The 15856-nt window shown below is 47.2% G+C and overlaps 1 protein-coding gene across 1 annotated transcript in view; it reads left to right on the top strand.

Annotated features, from left to right (window-relative positions):
• The window catches only part of CRLF2 (cytokine receptor like factor 2), a 21451-nt gene that overhangs the window by 791 nt on the left and 4804 nt on the right, over positions 1–15856 (top strand). Inside the window, exons 2-6 of the mRNA XM_049643329.1 lie at positions 7901–8003; positions 9443–9606; positions 11091–11224; positions 13250–13412; positions 14568–14673. Of these exons, the coding sequence (XP_049499286.1) occupies positions 7901–8003; positions 9443–9606; positions 11091–11224; positions 13250–13412; positions 14568–14673 (670 nt within the window). The remainder of the gene's footprint in view (positions 1–7900; positions 8004–9442; positions 9607–11090; positions 11225–13249; positions 13413–14567; positions 14674–15856) is intronic.

The following is a 15856-nucleotide window of genomic DNA, read 5'->3' as shown; positions in this document are numbered from 1 at the left end:
CTTTCTTTCTTTCTCTCTCCATCTTTCTTTCTTTCTCTCCTTTCCTTTCTTTTTTCTCTCTCTCTTTCTTTCTCTTACCTTCCTTCACTCCTTCCTTCCTTTTTTCTTCTTTCTTTCTTTCTTTCTTTCTTTCTTTCTCTTACCTTCCTTCATTCCTTCCTTCCTTTTCTCTTTCTTTCTTTCTTTCTTTCTTTCTCTTACCTTCCTTCACTCCTTCCTTCCTTTTCTTGTTCTTTCTTTCTTTCTCTTCCTTCCTTCCTTCTCTCTTTTTTTCTTTTTTTCTTTCTTTCTCTTACCTTCCTTCACTCCTTCCTTCCTTTTCTTCTTCTTTCTTTCTTTCTTTCTTTCTTTCTCTTCCTTCCTTCTCTCTTTCTCTTTCTTTCTTTCTCTCTTTCTTTCTCTTACCTTCCTTCACTCCTTCCTTCCTTTTCTTATTCTTTCTTTCTTTCTCTTCCTTCCTACCTTCCTTCCTTCTCTCTCTTTCTCTTTCTTTCTTATCTTTTTTTTTCTCTTTTGCGACTACAGTGTCTTTTTGTTTGTTTTTTGTTTGTAAAAGTAACAAGGAGCTTGGACAGTTCTGTGAGTCTCTGAAAATCTGAGTTTCTCTGATGTGAAAGGTCACTGTTGTTTTTTCATGTTTTTTTATTTATTTCAAGAAAGAGAGCAAGAGAGCAGGGGAGGGGCAGAAAGAGGGATAGAGAGAGAGAGAGAGAGAGAGAGAGAAAATGAGCAGGAGAGGGGCACAGTCAGAGAGGGAGAATCCCAAGCAGGCTCCGCACTGTCAGCACAGAGCCCGAGTCAGGGCTCAAACTCACAAACCCCGAGATCATGACCTGAGCTGAAATCCAGAGGTGATGCATAAGCCCCCCGGGCGCCCCACAGAGGGCTCATTGTTCATGGCGTTTGAATGGATCAGGCGTGAATGGAAAAGTAAATAAATAAAAGAGCCCCTGGGTGCCCCACCGAGATTCTGGGTGGTTTCGCCTCCTTGCTGCCTTCCTTGCAAGAGACCCAAGGGTTTGCTTTCAATTAACGTGTATCTGCTGGTGAGGAGAGCAAGTCACCAGAGATCCTCGGACGAACATGAGGGTGTCCCCGCCGTGTCAGGCCGTCACAGGTGTGTGTTGTCTGAACCCGTGCCTGCTTGTTTCCAGAACCTTCTTTCCCGGGCCATGCTCATATGTTACAAGCTTTGATAGTAGGGGCCAAGGAGAGAGGGCGGAGAGCCTGGGGGCAGGTGTCCTTCCTTCCCGAACAGGTTGGACTTGATTTTCTAGCCTGGCGGGTGGTGGAGATGGGAGCCCCCGAGGGCACATCAGGGACTTTTCGGTTCTGAACTGTCACACTGCCTGCCTGGTTTGCAAGGGTCCGTGGGCACCTGTTTGCTATGGTCTGCTGGTGACACATAGGGTTTCCAGCCGGCCCAGGAAGGGGTCCGAGGGAGCCTGGATGGGGGGGTCCCCGGGCTGGCACTGGTGATTCCCAGACTGTGTGCAGTTAGAGACGGAGTGCGAGTGGGGGAGGGGCAGAGAGAGAGGGAGACGCGGAATCCGAACCGGGTTCCAGGCCCTGAGCCATCAGCACAGACCCCAAGGCGGGGCTCAAACCCACGAACCGTGAGATCAGGACCCGAGCCCAAATCAAGAGTCGGACGCTTAAGGGACGGAGCCCCCCAGACACCCTGGGTTTAGACGAGTTGTGGATTCTGACCCGCTTGAAACACATCCATCAGCGGGTGCCTCTAAGCGTCTTTACTGGACAGAGGTGGACAGACAGGCCCACTGATGGCTCAGGGTCAAGCTGAATGCAAGGAAAGCCTTTCTAGTAACTTCTCAGAAAACACTGAAGCTGGTTTTCTCGCTGAAAGGCATCTGTGGTTGGCTCGCCCTTCTTACAAGAGACCTGCCTTCCCCCCGAGTCCCTGCAGCTGGGAAAGCCTTCGGAACTAAGTACCGGGAACCCAGGGTGTCCCGTCGTGAATCTACAGGGACTCAGAAAGCCACGGGGCACAGAGAGAGGGACAGAGAGGCGGATGCCCACTGACAGCAGGGAGCCGGACGTGCGGCTCAAACCCATGAACCCTGAAGTCATGATCTGAGCCCAAGTCAGACACTCAGTCCACTGAACCCCCGCCCCAGGCATACCCCAGCTTAAAAAAAAAACAAACACCTTGGTTCTTTTTGTCACTTAAACTCAAGGTAGCCAACGAATAGTGTCGTATTTGTTTCAGGAGTAGATTCAGACACTTTCCTACTCGACCGACGCCGTGGGTGTTGGGTTGGCAATGGTCTCGTCACTGGAAACCCGAGGGCCCCCGGGAATGGGAAGTGAGCAAGCATTCTAAGTGACATTGCCTACCTTGTGACACCGTGGTTCCCCCCCCCCCACCCCCGGGCCCCGTGACCCGCTGCTCTGATGGGACTTTGTGTACTCACCCCAGAAATACCCAGGGCTCTTTGGGGGCAGAGTCCCTCGTTGCAGCAAATTCTCGTGATTCATTAATCACCTTTTCTGTCTGTATAGAAAACATGATCAGAATCAGGAGAATTCATTGCAACCATTTCTGTTTTTTTTTTTCTTTTTGATAGAATAGGCTTTTAAAAATGTTTATTTATTTTGAGAGAGAGAGAGAGAGAGAGAGAGGGATAATCCCCAGCAGGTCCCAGGCCATCAGCACAGAGCCCGACCTGGGGGGTGGGGGGGGCTCCGTGTCATGAACCATGAGGTCAACCGATGACCTGCCCTGCAAAGCAAGAGTTGGACGCTTCACCGACTGAGCCACCCAGGCGCCCCCTTTTCAACCCTTTCTTAGGTTGCTCCCAAGACCAGATCTTGAGGTATCATAAAATTATGTGGTCAGATACAATTTTTTACAAAATTAAGTTGCTCATTCTGTTTTAAACAGTTATGGTAAACTGAGGCTCCTGGGGGGCTCATGGGGTGAGCGTCTGACTTCAGCTCAGGTCATGATCTCATGGTTCGTGAGCTCGAGCCCCGCGTTGGGCTCTGTGCTGACAGCTTGGAGCCTGGAGCCTGCTTCGGATTCTGTGTCTCCCTCTGACCCTGACCCTCCCCCACTCACGGTCTCTCTTTCTCTCTCTCTCTCTCTCTCTCTCTGTCTCTGTCTCTCTCTGTCTCTCTCTGAGGAATAAACAAACATTAAAAAAATTAAACAATTATGGTAGACTATATGTAAAAATTTCCATGTTAAGCACTGTGTTAAGTACACTCACATTTTTGTGCAACTATCCCTACCATCCATTTCTAGAATGTTCTCAGCTTCCCAAACTAAAACTCAGTCCCCATGAGGGCCCCATCTTGTGCATGAGGGGGTCTCCACGGAACTGTGGATTCTCATGAACTATTGATGAAGTCTGGAAATCAGTGCCCCGAAGATCTTTGTCTCTCTCTCCCTCACCCCCACCCTCTGGACAGAGATTCTCATGAACTATTAATGAAGTCTGGAAATCAGTGCCCCAAAGATCTTTGTCTCTCTCTCCCTCACCCCCACCCTCTGGACAGAGATTCTCATGAACTATTGATGAAGTCTGGAAATCAGTGCCCCAAAGACCTTTGTCTCTCTCTCCCTCACCCCCCACCCTCTGGACAGACACCTTGTGTCACTAGGGCTGTCTGTCCTACAGGTTCTACAGTTTTACACCTTTGCCTCTCGACAGAGCCCAATAAATTGATCACATCTAGTAAAGTTCGCACGTTTTCTGACCAACAGTGGGGTAAAGCACCTTTCCCAAAAACTTCCTTGCTGCTGAGCCACTGATGTTCAAAGGTGGCACCCCTGAGACCACAAGACTCAGATGACATCACTTCGTGGAAGTAACAGACGGACCGTGGCCCAGGAGGGTGGGTAATTCCTACAGACGTGTGGGTTCTCCTCACCCTGTCTGGAAAATTTAATCAGAGGCAAAATGGCTGCCCGTCCAGAAGCCTCGTCCACAAAGGAGAAGAACCATCATATGTTAAAATAAACATTCAGCCTCAACGCCGTCTGACTCCCATGCAATCCGTTAAAGAGCTTTGCCAAGATGGAAGCCCATTTATAGAGCTGGTGGGCAGAGCCCATTACACACGTATTCCGGGGACAAGCGATCACTAGTTCCCCAGTAGGAGCCTCGTCAACTGTTTGTCATACAAAGTTCTCCCTAAATTTATGGATGTGATCATCTGCATTGAGCTAACTGGCTTCATCCAATGGAGAAAAGATAGTTTATTTTATTTTATTTTATGGAGAAAAGATAGTTTATTTTATTTTATTTTATGGAGAAAAGATAGTTTATTTTATTTTATTTTAGATTTTAAATTATGTTTTAATAATTGGAAGATGCCTTTAAAGTACTCTCAAGAGCCAACGTGAATCACAACCCCAAGATCGAGAATCTCACGCTCCACTGCCTGAGCCAGCCAGACGCCCCGTTCATTTTTAACAGGAACAATGAGGTCTTTTATTTTTAAATTTAGATTTGCCCTTACAAGGCACAGGGCAGGGGTGAGGACCACATGCACAAGCAAAGGTTTCCTTTGTACTTTGCAAACCGCACCTGAGCCCTTACAAATGGCTTGCTAATCTCAGGTCCCACTGCCTCAACAGCAGCACTGTGCTGCACGAAAACATTTTGTATGGTCAGCGGGGGTCTCCCATGGATTCCATCTCCTTCTCAGAGATGTCTTGCCCACACCCCCATGTTGAGGACCCCAGACATGTCCCTCACGTACGCTTGACAGGAATGCCTCAGTCCATCCTTGGAAGGAAGCAACAGGGACACAGTAACTACCTTTTCTTTGTCCTTTATTTATTTTTTTTACTTTTTAAATTTTTTTAATGTGTATTTATTTTTGAGAGAGATGGGGACGAGAGGCTCAGAGAGAGAGGGGGAAGCAGGTTGCAGGCTCCGAGCTGCCAGCACAGAGTCCGACGTGGGGCTCAAACCTGTGAACTGTGAGATCATGACCTGAGCCAAAGTCAGATGCCCAACTGACATCCCTGTTTCTCCTCCTCGAATCGAGGAAGCTGCCTCCTGTCCCTGCAGCCAACTCATCAGATGAAACCACAAGATCACTTCTGCTTTCCTGCTGGTGGATTGAGCTGTCTGGCTTTATCAATCAGACATTTCCCGCAGACGGAGGTCAAAGAATCTAACCTAATGTTTGCTGAGGACTGAGCGGTCAAGTTCCCTCCCTTTCAGAACCTGAACGTGTTCACCGTAACAAATGGACGCTCGTTCCCCTTTGGAAGATCAGGGGTTTCCAGAAGCCAGAACGTCCTTCTCGACCTCTCTCTCTCTATTTCTGGAACCGATGCATGAAGGTCAAGATCACCTATAGTGTGATCAGTTAACATCAGGAACAATGGCCAGCACAGAACAGAAGTATTCTGCACACTCTGAGCATTAGAAAGACTTCCTTAAAAACTCAAGGAAAATTCATACCCCTCATTCTGCCTTTGATTTTCAGAGGCTGTGATAGACCCATGACGGGAGTTTTCACAGAGAGTCCAACTTGTTTACCTGCCTTTGCTTATCAGTTCAGCATGTCTTTCCAGAAGCTTTTTCCACGTGTTGAGCACAGGGCTGGGCACAGTGGGTGATGTGATGTCATCAACCAGATTGGAAAAAGAAAACTAGAATAAGTAACATAGCTGTGTTGATTAATGGAAGCCAGATTGCCAACATGCAGGACATTGAAAGACAGACTACGCAAATGGCCAATGGCCAAATGATCTATGAAAACAGAGCTCTGATACGCAACCTGGACAACCTGTCCAGGAAACCAGCCCCTCGAGTCAATATCTGACGACTTCCCTAAATTGCATCCACGCTTCCAACTCAGAACCAGTCAGAGAAAGCCCCTCCAGCCAATCACATGGTACAGCAAGCTTTCAATAAACCTCTTCTGCCTGTTCTCATTCGGGTGGTCTTTGTTCATTTCCACAGTGTAGACAGTCATTGGTCCATTGTGTGAGAATATTGGTAGGAGCTCCTGAGGGACACATTAGTGAAACACAAGATTGGATTTGGGTTGCTGTGGGGCCAACAGTGAGAGAGAATGGTTAATTCTGGACCATGAGGTGGGATGTGACCCCATGAGTGTCCATCAGGCCGAACTATCCAGCCCAGAGATGTCAGAGCTGAGCACACAGCGATAGCACCAGGACATGTATTTGCCTCCTGCTGGAGGGGTGGGGATGGGGGCTGAACCCAGAACTGAAGGTGGAGTGGGAGTCCCTGACCTGGGGACTTCCAGACTCTCTTTCTCAGCATTTGTGGACATGTGTCTGTTCACCTTCCTCTCACCCACAACCTTCTGGGTGCTAGAAATGTGTCCTTTGATCCATCCATCGATCCATCTATCCATCCATCTTTATATCTATCTATCTATCTATCTATCCACCCATCAATCATCTTTCCATCTATCCATCCATCCATCCATCCAACCATCGATTATCTATCTACCTACATATCTATCTAACCATCCATCCATCATGTCTGTCTATCTATCTATCCATCCATCATATCTATCTTTCTATCCATCCATCCATCCATCATATCTATCTAACCATCCATCCATCATATCTATCTATCTATCTATCCACCCATCAATCATCTTTCCATCTATTCATCCATCCATCCAACCATCGATTATCTATCTACCTACATATCCATCCCCTATCCATTTATCTATCTATCTAACCATCCATCCATCATGTCTGTCTATCTATCCATCCATCCATCCATCCATCCATCATGTCTGTCTATCTATCTATCTATCTATCCATCCATCCATCATCTTTCCATCCATCTATCCATCCATCCATCCAACCATTGATTATCTATCTACCTACATATGTATCCTCTATCTATCTATCTATCTATCTAACCATCCATCCATCATGTCTGTCTATCTATCTATCTATCTATCTATCCATCCATCCATCTGCCCATCCACCCACCATGTCTGTCTGTCTATCTATCTATCTATCTATCTATTCTCTATCCACTTTAACCCAACCCAACACCACTGAGTTCATGCTAGTCTTCCTTATTCCCCAAATTGTTACTCCCTTCTCTGACACTTGGAAAGTTGCCCGTTGTAACCCTCAGGATAAGTGCATATTTTCCCGATGCTAGAATACACCCACTAACCACTTTCACAATGACTAACCCAGACATCAAAACTGTGAGCATCAAAACTGCACCAGCTTAAGTAACTTTAAAAGCCAAGACCAAAGGACTCACTTGTCTGTACACTTTTTCTCAACTTGTCATGTGTGCTGTTCCAAGAGAGACAGTGAGTTTGTTGGTGTCTAATGCCCTTCGTGTGACTAAAAAACATGATGTCATCAGACACATGGTTCACACTCCATAGGTGCTGTTTACTCTAATAATGGCCATTATCTCTCGTGAACATCACAAGAAAGGTAGCTATAATCTTTTTTTTTTAATGTTTATTTTTGAGAGAGGGAGAGAGGGGAGGGAGAGAGGGAGAGGGAGATGGAGAGGAAGAGAGAGAGAGGGAGACACAGAATCTGAAGCAGGCTCCAGGCTCTGAGCTGTCAGCACAGAGCCTGAGGAAGGGCTCGAACCCATGAACCCCAAGATCAGGACCTGAACCAAAGTTGGAGGCTTAACCGACTGAGCCACCCAGGCGTCCCTGGGTAGCTGTAACCTTGCTGCTGACGTTTGCTTCTATCCTGAGCAACCTTTATCTATCCTGCCGGCCTTACCGATATAATTAATGCTTGGCTTGTTTCGGACAATCGTGATTCTATCTGTCCCTTTAAAGCACTCTACTATTCTTATGACAGATGTGCGGCTGTCCTTTTACAAACCTCCAACCGTTTTCAGCATTGCCTCAAAAGACACCCTATTTGTCTCTTTTCACCCAGAACCAGTCCTGCAGGTTCGGATTATCAACTTTAACTTTGAGACTGTGCGGGTCACATGGAGCCTGAGCCGATACTCCGGGACAAATCTGACTTTCGTCTACAGGTAAGTGCTCTCAGGACGGGGAAACCGTGCTCTGAGCTCAAATATGTCTCCCTCTGAGACGCCAACAGTTGGGAGGCAGAGATAGCGAACGTGGGAAGAGCCAGAACGTGCACGTGTGAACGTCTAAGGCCGGTCTAGCCTCGAGCCCTCACCGCAACTGCAACCAAAGATCCCCAAGACATGGAACCGAGTGATGACTGAGTCACGCTCAAAACCACCTAGATTCTGACCGACACAGACACAACTTTCCTTGAGTTGCAGCCATGGCAAAGGTGAACCTTGTGGGATTTTTCACACGAGCTTAGCGACCGCCACCTTCTGAAAATGTGTGTCCCTATCACGGGCTTATGTGTGTCACTCACTCCAACACAGGAGCATAGATGAGGGAGCAAAGGATTCTCCAATTAGTTGAGTCTCAGTTCTGTGAAGGGGAGGTGTCTGGTGTGTGACTGATTCTTCACAGTTTGGAACCAGAAGAGATCAATGGGAAAGTGTAGGCAGGAGCTGTGTTTTAAGGTGAATTGGGGTGATAAATGAGACTCAGGAAGAAAAAGGCGCTGGGATTCCTAGGCACTCACACAGCTACGTCACTTGAGTATCAGTTTGTTACCAAGGGCGTCGTTGATCCGGCCACTGCCTGGACGTAACATTGCAGGATACCTCAGACACATCTTCAGTCTTGCTATGTCCCTCCCCAAGTGCCTCCTCAAGTCAGGGGCATGGTTACCATGCAAGTTAAACTGTACTTTTATTAGTTTTCTGGGGGCAGTTGTGACAAAGTATTGGAAATTGTGCAGCCTAGAACAGCAGAAATTCATGTTTTCCCAGATCTGGAGACCAGAAGTCTGAGATCCAGCGTGGGCAGGGCTGCTGAGGTCCAGGAGTGACAGGGCCGCTGAGATTGGGGTGGGGGGGCAGGACCACTGAGATCCAGGAGGGTCATGGTCATAGTCCTTCCAGAGGCTCCAGGGGAGCGTCCTCCTTGCCTCTTCCAGCTTCCGAGTCCTCAGGTGTCTCTTGGTTAATGTCCCTCCCATGTCTGCCTGTGTCTTCATGTGGCTTCTGCTCCCTGTCTGTGTCCGTTCCCTTGTGTTTCTTGCACGGATGCCTCCATTCACTCTAGGACACAGTCTCATGCCTGATGATCTTACGTCCAGACCTTTTAATCACGTCGACACTGACTGTATTTCCCAATCCGATGCCATTCACAGATTCCAGGGATTAGTCCTTGCAAAGCCCGCTTGCAGCCCAGTCCAGGAGACATTCAAGGGGCCTCACCTTTCGAGAGAAGGGACGCTTTTCTGTTCCGATCGTTCTTGCTGTGCTTGTAGGAAAGAGTCCTTGGCCCTGTAAAGAATAAACACCACTTGCCGTCGATGTGCCAAGGTGCTATTTTCACAGGCTGTCTACGGCTGAAGCGTTCTGTTTTCTAATTGCAGGTTGAGTAGTGATGAGGCCAGTCGCCCATGCTGCAACTACATCGTTCACGAAAGCCACACTGCCGGCTGCCTCCTGGAGGCAAGAAAGGACGAAATCCTGTGCTTCTCCCTTGGGAATGGAACGGATATCCTTTTCCGAAAGTGCGAGTGGATAAGCGCGTACCGTAAGTACCCAAAAAGAAGTCAGTGCCACGTGCTGCTTTCCTCCTCCAACGGAGAAGAGACTGGCCGTCTACAAAGTCTGTCTTGTCACACACACCGGGCAGGGATGCATCCACACTGAGCAGGGGACCCCGGGGGACCCCGTGGAGGCTGTGAGGTGAGACACCAAGCCCAAGATGTGGCATGGCCCCCTGGCCCCCAGCAGAGAGACAGAGAGAAACGCCCTCTCACCCTCGATAGCACCCCATGGGTTTTAATCAGTTGCCCCCAGGGTTGGCCGTCGATCTCGGATTACAAAACTGTACAAATAGGATGAAACCCTCTTTCCAAAATGTTTATTCTTTACTCTAGATTTCTGTAAGGTAGCGGTGGGTTTTTTTTTCTTTTTTTTTTCTGTTTTTTGATGGATGGAGTGTCACAGTCTATCTCAGCCTGTGACGAGGGCTATGGACCCCTTACGCATAAAATCAGTCATGGGCTCTGTAGCAGCTTCCAAGGGCGGCCATAACAAATTACCAGAAATTGGGCAGCTTAATACAACGATACCAGCCATTGGATTCAGGGCCACCCTCATCCACGATGACCTCATCCTACCTTGATGAAATTTTACTAATTTACTAATAAAGCCACATTCTCAGGTGCCAGAGATTAGGACTTGGACGTTCTTGTGGGGGGACGCCGTTTAACCCACCTCAGTGTCCCTTTGGTACAGGACAAGCTGACTGGGAAGGAGTCTCATGTGACGTTTCCCATGTTCAGTCTTCATTTCGGTTTGCTGGACTGACGGTAACCACAAAACGAGAGGCTCAAAACCAGAGGAATGTACCCTCCCACGCTTACAAAGACCCCGGCGTGTGAAATCAAGGCTAGCTCCTTCTGGAGGCTGTGGGGAAGGATCCGTTCCATGCTTGTCTCTTGGCTTCTGGTGGTTTTCTGGTAACCCTTGGTGTCCCTTCGTTTGTAGAGACATCAGCCCCGTCTATCCTTCTACCTTCACAGGCCCAGAGGTATATCATCTATGTGTGTTCACATGCCCTTGTCCCTCTGTGTGTCTGTCTCTTCCTATGAGGACACCAATGATATAGGATCAGAACACACCCTACTCCACTAACCCCCGTCTTATCTTTAATAATTACACCTCTAATGATTCCATTTTGAAACACAGTCGTATTGTGAGATATTGGGGGGGGGGTGGCTAGGACTTTAACACATCCTTTTTTTAGGGCCACACTCTGGATCCCATAACAGATACTTCAGAACTTTTCACACAATTTCGAAGAGTTCCTTCCGTGACCCACACACAGGTCCTTGACGCTCTGGTTAAAACCTCTGCGATAGATAAGCCCTCAATCCCATAAGGTATTTACGGAAGGATTCATGCAGGCAGAAAAACGTGCATCTAAGCAAACTTACCCCTATAACGTTAGCGATGTGGAATCTTTGTCTTCCTAGAGGTGGCGGTCATTCTGTTGTCTCTCCTTCTCAGTGAAACCCAGCTCCCCAGAAGATTTGAGTTTCCGCTGGCATGAAGACGCTGTGACGGTCACCTGTTCTGACCTGCCCTACAAGCGTCTTCTGTACGAAATCCAATACAAGAGCGTTTTCGACACGGAGTGGCAGGTGAGTGGGGGTGGTGTCTTCTCAGGGCGAGTGTGAGCGCGAATCCCCAGGTGGTAACTGAGAGAGACATGGAGAGGCTCTGAGACGTGTGTTGACATTTATTTTAAGGAAGTGCTTCTGGGATTATAGGGTCAGGCGAGTCTCAGCCCAGCAGGCTGGAAACCCAGACAGGTTTCCATTATGGTCTTGAGACCGAATTTCCTCTTCTCTGGGAAACTCCAGTCTGTCCTGTCAAAGCTTTCAACTGATTGAGTGAGGTTCACCCACCTTATGGAGTGGTCTAAAGTCGGCTGATTAAAAACGCAGTAACACCTAGGCTGACATATGACTAAAAAAGTGGATGCCAAATGTGGCCAGATTCACAAATAAAATTCATCACCATCACACCCTCCCAGTCACACCCTGGGTGCCACCCACCCCTGTTTGTATGCCTTGTAAACATATGGGAACCCTTTCTGGTTCTGAGTCTATGAGCACGGTCTATGGAATAAATTAAAATTACGTGACTATGAATGACCCAGTGGCTCACAGCTATCTTCCAATAATCAGATGGCTACCGTGTAGACAAGGGATTAAGTTCTTCGCAAAAGGGGAACGGGAGCCAATGGGAGAAATCTGCAGACAGCAAATGGAATCACATGCAACCAGGTGCAGGGAGGTGCCCATCAGTGAAGGCCCCCAAGTCTGAAGTTGGATTGGAGGGGCTCTCCTACAGGACAGCACAAGTGGTTAAGCAACGTGGACTCTGAGTTACCTGCCACTCTCGGGAGTCAATGATTCCATAATTCTGCAAGTACACCTGGGATCACTGATCTCTGCAGACTTGGACAGTGAGGTCGGCCAGAAGCACCATATCCCATGGCCCCATCCAGGGAGTAGGGGGAGAGAAGGCAGGGTGAGTATTACTGAACATCTCAGCCCATGACACTCGATGTCTCCCATCCCTAGGGGGGATGGGAAGGGCTGCCTTCAACATTCATTTAAGATATACTTAATGAGTGTCTGCTAAATCCCATGCAACGAGGGCACAGAAAGAGCACGTAGCTAGGGCAACTTGGGAAGAGAAATGCAACAGTAAGGATAAAAATGAGAATGCACTGTAATGAGAGGATTGTCGTAAGGCAGTTGTATGTACTAGAAGCTGCAGGGAGCCTATCAAAAAAGAGAAAACTGACCTACTGCTGGTCTGGTAGAACGGAACCACTGAAATGAAATTTGATGAAACTCATCAAAGAAACACATGTCTCAGTAATAGGTGGGTATTGGAGTTTATCTGAAGAACATGCTAGTAACACAATGTGTCCTGATCAACGATATTGAGCGTTAACAGACTTGAAGTGTGTATAAGTTGCCCAATTCTCATCTATTGAGCCCCTTTTTAGAGACTGATTATAAGGAAAGAATTGAAAATGGGGATGAGGTTTTATTCACAAAGACGTCTATTGAAACATCTGAAATAAATACAAAGCATTGGAGGCCACCTATATGACACACAATAGAAAGATAGTCAAATAAATTACAGCACATCTATATGATCAAATATGTAAGAGCCACCAAAGGCTTTTTAGTGACAAGAAGTGATATTTAGTGATAAAAAGTGACATTTAGTGGTACAAGCGATGTGTAATCACTGTTAAGTGATTATATCATGGAGATAGAATGAAAGGTTTTTATGGTTTTTTGGTTGAGTGTTTGTGTGTGTGTATGTTTTCTAAAGTCTCCAAAGTAAGTATGAGTCACTTTTGGATTCATACAAAAAATTACTGTTCTTTTTATAAGGAATAAGTTTTCACTGAGTAATCTTTAAAAGCATCTGTGGGAGTATGTGTTCCAAAGGATTGCTTCTTCTTGGAGAGGAGTGGGGAGATTGTTGCTGCATTTGTCTCTGCTGTTGCTTATAGCTAGGCAGGCAGAGGAATTGCAACAACATGAATGCTGAAAAGCAGGCGTCTTATGTGAGTCTCTCGCACGAGGGTAAAGAGTTGGGCTAAGGCAGTGATCACTGTCTTTGCTTTCTTTCTCCAGTCGAAGGAGGGTGAAACCTGCAATGTTACGATGCAAGGCTTGGATTCTGAGAAATGCTATTTCTTCCGGGCCAGAGTCAAAACACTGGAGTCCAGCTACGGCTCTGACACTTACCCAAGTGACTGGTCCAAGGTGACACACCAGCAGAGGGGCGAGCTGAGAGGTGAGGCTTGCTACACAGCAGTGCACGGGCCATCAGCCTGTCTTTTGGGGAGAGTGGAATGGGGGCACCTGAAAACACGAATGACCTCACTGTCTACTTCAAAGTTCAGTTTGAAAGTGAGGGCCCTTCTCGTTTCTCTCTCTAGGCTCCCTACCTCATTGGGTAATTTCATTTTTATTTGTATTAACAGCAACAATAATAACAAGTACTACTTATGAATGTTACATTGATCTAGGCATAGATTATAACTATATACATAAATAGATGATAGATAAATTGACATTGATAGGTAAATAAAAGACAGCTGATAGATAAGTAGATAGATAGATAGATAGATACATACATACATACATAAATATGATGGTTGGAAGGATGGATGGGTGGATGGGTAGATAGATACATAGATACATAGATACATTGATATGATGGATGCATGGATAGATTAGATAGATTAGATAGATAGATAAATAGATAGATACATAGATACATACATATGATGGATGGATGGATGGATGGATGAATGGATAGATACATGGATAGACAGATAGATAGGTAGATAGATAGATATAATGGATGGATGGATGGATGGATGGATGGATAGACAGACAGATGATAGATACATAGATACATAGATATGATGGATGGATGGATGGATGGATGAATGGATAGATGGATGGATAGATAGATAGATAGATAGAATGGATGGATAGATGGATAGATGATAGATAGATAGATGATAGATACATACATACATACATAGATATGATGGATGGATGGATGGACAGATGAATGGATGGATGGATGGATAGATAGACAGATAGGTAAATGATAGATAGATACATAGATACATAGATATGTTGGATGCATGGATGGATGGATGGATAGATGGATAGGCAGACAGACAAATGATAGCCAAAAGTAAGCCTCAGTATCCTCAATGCCCCCCTCCCCACCTTGGCAATGCAGGTACTTGAGGGCAGTGTGTTGACTCCTACCGTGGCTGTCCAGAGACACCATCACTCTTTCCAGGATATTTTACACTGAAATCAAGATTTTCTGACCCTGCCATTTATAAGGGCAGAAAAGTAGAGGGTGGGGGTTGGAGCCTGACCAATCATGTTGAACACTCACAGTGCTCGTTCTGTTTTGCTTCAGATTCATGCCAGGAGAAAAAGCTTTTCCCCAAATTTATTTTAATTTGTGGTATGATTGCCTTGCTGACCGTGTCCCTTCTCCTTCTGTCTTTATGGAAAGTTCGGAGGTAAGGATGACCCTTTGGTTTTTTTTTTTAACTTTGTTTATTTAATTTGAGGGAGAGCAAGCACGGGTGGGAGAGAGACAGAGAGAGGAGACAGACAGAGAAAGAGAGAGAGAAAGAATGCAAAGCAGGCTCTGAACTCCTCGCTGAGCCCGATACGGGGCTCAATCCCAGGACCAAGAGATCATGACCGGAGCCGAAATCAAGAGCTGGATGTCTTTGCTTTACGTGAGCCCAGACGTTCCACTGTGACGTTTACAGGTGCAGGTGCCCTGGGGGGGGGGGGGGGCAGGTGCCTTGCTTGCTTCTTAGGATGAGGTTTCCATAGCAACAGCTGGGGGTCACACATAGAGGAAGATATAGAACGGTCCCAGAGCACTGAGGCTGGGTTTGTGCCGGGGGGTGGGTGGCACAACTCCGGAGGGTCCCCTCGGAACGTGCTACGGGGCAGAGACGCTGCGTCTAATTCTTGTGGGTGGTGCATGACCTTTCCACCCAATCGCTTCTGTTTTCCCAGCTTGAGTCGCTGATGTCCAAACACTTCTCTACCAGTGATGTGCTTGGGGTTTTATTGATTTATTAATAAATTTTTTTAACGTTTATTTATTGCTGAGACACAAAGAGAGACAGAGCATGAGCAGGGGAGGGGCAGAGAGAGAGGGAGACACAGAATCCGAAGCAGCCTCCGGGCTCTGAGCTGTCAGTGCAGAGCCTGATGCAGGGGTTGAACTCATGAACAGTGAGATCATGACCTGAGCCGAAGTCGGACGCTTAACTGACGGAGCCACCCAGGCACCCCTGTTTGGTGTTTTAAATACAGACCTGGAAGCACCCCCGAGGGAAAGTTAGGGTCTCACTTCCTGGAGCACATTAACACTTGGCACTATTTTCAAGGGGAGCCCCTACTTGCAGTGAGGACTAAAAAGTCAACTGTACTGGTATCTTAGGGTTCCTGTAACAAAGGAGCAAACAAGGAGAGGCTCCCACCACAGACATCTATCCCGTCTCAGTTCTGGAGGCTGGGAGGCTGAGATCCAGGCAGGGCTGAGTCTGGGGGTCTGACATCCAGGCAGGTCTGAGTCTGGGGGTCTGAGGTCCAGGCTCGGCTGAGGCTGGGAGGCTGAGGTCCAGGCAGGGCCGAGGCTGGGAGTCTGAGATGCAGGCAGGGCTGAGGCTGGGAGTCTGA

The sequence above is a fragment of the Panthera uncia genome, chromosome X (assembly GCF_023721935.1).
Source record: "Panthera uncia isolate 11264 chromosome X, Puncia_PCG_1.0, whole genome shotgun sequence".
Lineage (NCBI taxonomy): Eukaryota > Metazoa > Chordata > Mammalia > Carnivora > Felidae > Panthera > Panthera uncia.
Note: the sequence above shows the minus strand (reverse complement) of the source record. Positions and strands in the feature narration are given on the sequence as shown.